This window comes from Octopus bimaculoides, chromosome 12, assembly GCF_001194135.2.
Source record: "Octopus bimaculoides isolate UCB-OBI-ISO-001 chromosome 12, ASM119413v2, whole genome shotgun sequence".
In the NCBI taxonomy this organism is placed as follows: domain Eukaryota; kingdom Metazoa; phylum Mollusca; class Cephalopoda; order Octopoda; family Octopodidae; genus Octopus; species Octopus bimaculoides.
Genome location: NC_068992.1, coordinates 38,313,304 through 38,315,809, shown reverse-complemented (window position 1 = coordinate 38,315,809; position 2,506 = coordinate 38,313,304). Strand labels below are relative to the sequence as shown.

Genomic DNA, 2,506 nt, shown 5'->3' with positions numbered 1-2,506 from the left:
CCATACATCCAGTTTCCAAGCTGGCATGGATTGGCAGGTGTCATCACAATTTGAGTTTTCTTATTAGAAGCAACTGCTTTAATAGACTAGGACTCGTGTCATTTGACTCGGTTTCTACTGACAAGATGTTCTTCACATCACCTTCTGACAGTCTGTTCAGTACATTTTCTCATGGTACCAACATGAGAGGTTGCTAAATCCTCAGCATGGCCAGACAAAAGGGACATCACAGTCCTCTGCTTTTTCTGCTTGTTTGTCAATGTCTAGCATCGATGCCTTGAGGACATGCACCCAGCACATTCTGTAAAGTGGTTAGCAGTAGGAAGGGCAAGACAAGAGAAAGATTGATTATTATTAATTGTGGCAATCCGTCGGTTACGACGAGATTCAGTGTGACAAGGCTGGCCCTTTGAAATACAGGTACAACGGAAACAGGAAGAAAGGGCAAGCGAAAGTTGTGGTGAAGGAGTACAGTAGGGTCCTCCCTCCCCTTGCTGGAACCTCGTGGAGCTTTAGGTGTTTCTGCTCAATAAACTCTCACAACGCCCGGTCTGAGAATCGAAACTGCGATCCTATGACTGCAAGTCCGCTACCCTAACCACTGGGCCATTGCGCCTCCACTATTATTATTAATAATACATGTTTGTACATCAAGCACATGTTGATTATCAAAAACAATAAGACACTAAACACCATAAACTGTGAAAATATATTTAAGTATATTCTTGATAAAATTATAACAAAATATTTTTTTCATTTGAAAGAGTTTTCAAGGTTGGGATAGAGACAAACTTCACAAACAATGGTAAAAACAAAAAAAAAACTGGGCTGAAGAAATGAATTGGGAAGAATTTCAACAATAGAGAATCATAGCCTGATTTGTTTAGACATTAATAGAAACCAGAATATACTCTAGAACGGTAGTGCACTGGTGCCTCACAGAGAGCTAAATGCACCACAGAGTTTAAAAGTAAAATTGAATTTGTCACAAAATCCAAATTACTACTTCAGTGTCTCAAGAAAATGTGTTAAATCATAATTTTTGTTAAATATATGTATGATTCATAAAAATAAGGTTAGCAATAGGTTTTTAAAAAAAAAATACTTTACATACGAAATGCAGCAGCAGTTCTTTGATCACCAATGAGGCACAATGTCAAAAACATTGAGAACTACTTCTCTAGATTATCATTGTTTTAGATCAATCCCAGAGAGATTAAAGGCAAAGCTAAGGTCACTGGGATTTGAACTTGGAATATAAAAACTGGAACAAATACTATGTGACTTTTCTCTTTCTGATGCTTTAATGGTGACTGCAGAATTCTTCACCTATTAAAAAGAGAAATTAAAGTTTAGAATTCAGAGGTGAGTTTTGTATCACAACTGTAGTTGAAATCAATTCCTTGATATTTTCTTCTGTAAAATTGATTTCTTTTAAAATCTTGTGTGTGTGTTCACCAATGATAGGGTCCTCTCTAGCAGACGTAAATGCTGGTGACTTGGACAAGAGAGGAGATGGTGAAGGTATGGAATTGCCATCAGAATCAATCATAAATGATTTGTTTGCCTTATTATGTAAGTCAACTGCAGCTTCTTGCAGACTCCACACAGGAGTACAGCATGCATCAATATTTTCAAATTTATCAATCCAATATTTCTGCGTTTGATTCAAAAAATTTTCTTTCAATGCCTTTCGAATGTATTCCTGGTCACCACAGTACTGTGGGTAGTCATTTTCATCAAGTTCCAAAACTTAGAAAAAGAAAAAATTCAATTAAAATTTGGAAACAATGTTTCTCTTTACAAAATTTGACTAGATTTGAAGAAGCTAAAATATATGTATACTTATTTCAAAATATAACAACCTATAAATTTCAACCACACATTTGGTAGTGCCCCAACATGGCCAAAGCCGGCAAAAACATTGTATTAGGTTAGTGCATAATTATTGCGGCTTTTTTCAACAAAAAAATAACAACATTTAACAAAAACAACTTTAAATGATTATTCTGGAGCATATTCACCATCTACCTCAATTACTACTTGGTGTTTTGTTTAAAGTTTTTGTTGAATAAAATTTATTGAAAAAAAGCTGCAATAATTATGCACCAACCTAATATATTCTTCTCTTTTATTCTTTTACTTGTTTCAGTCATTTGACTGCGACCATGCTAGGGCACCGCCTTAAAAAGGTTTTAGCTACACAAATCAACCTCAGGACTTGTTTCTTAAGTCTAGGACTTATTCTGTTGGTCTCTTTTGCTGAACTGCTAATTTATGGGGATGTAAACACAACACCGGCTGTCAAGCAGTGATGCGAGAGGGGGGGGGGCAAACACCGACAAAAAGATACACACACACACCAGCATGGAAAGCAGATGTTAAATGATGATGATGAACAGGCTTCTTTCAGTTTCCATCTACCAAATCCACTCACGAGGCTTCGGTTAGCCTGAGGCTATAATAGAAGACACTTGCCCAAGGTTCCACACAGTGGGACTGAACC

General features: G+C 36.6%; 1 protein-coding gene across 2 annotated transcripts in view; it reads right to left on the bottom strand.

The window, feature by feature from the left end:
• Positions 1–697: 697 nt before the first annotated feature.
• Positions 698–2,506, bottom strand: part of LOC106875871 (alpha-methylacyl-CoA racemase) — a 20,323-nt gene continuing 18,514 nt past the window's right edge. For both annotated transcript variants that reach the window (XM_014924171.2, XM_014924172.2), the window contains one exon: positions 698–1,752. In XM_014924171.2, the coding sequence (XP_014779657.2) occupies positions 1,346–1,752 (407 nt within the window). In that variant the 3' untranslated portion in view covers positions 698–1,345. The remainder of the gene's footprint in view (positions 1,753–2,506) is intronic.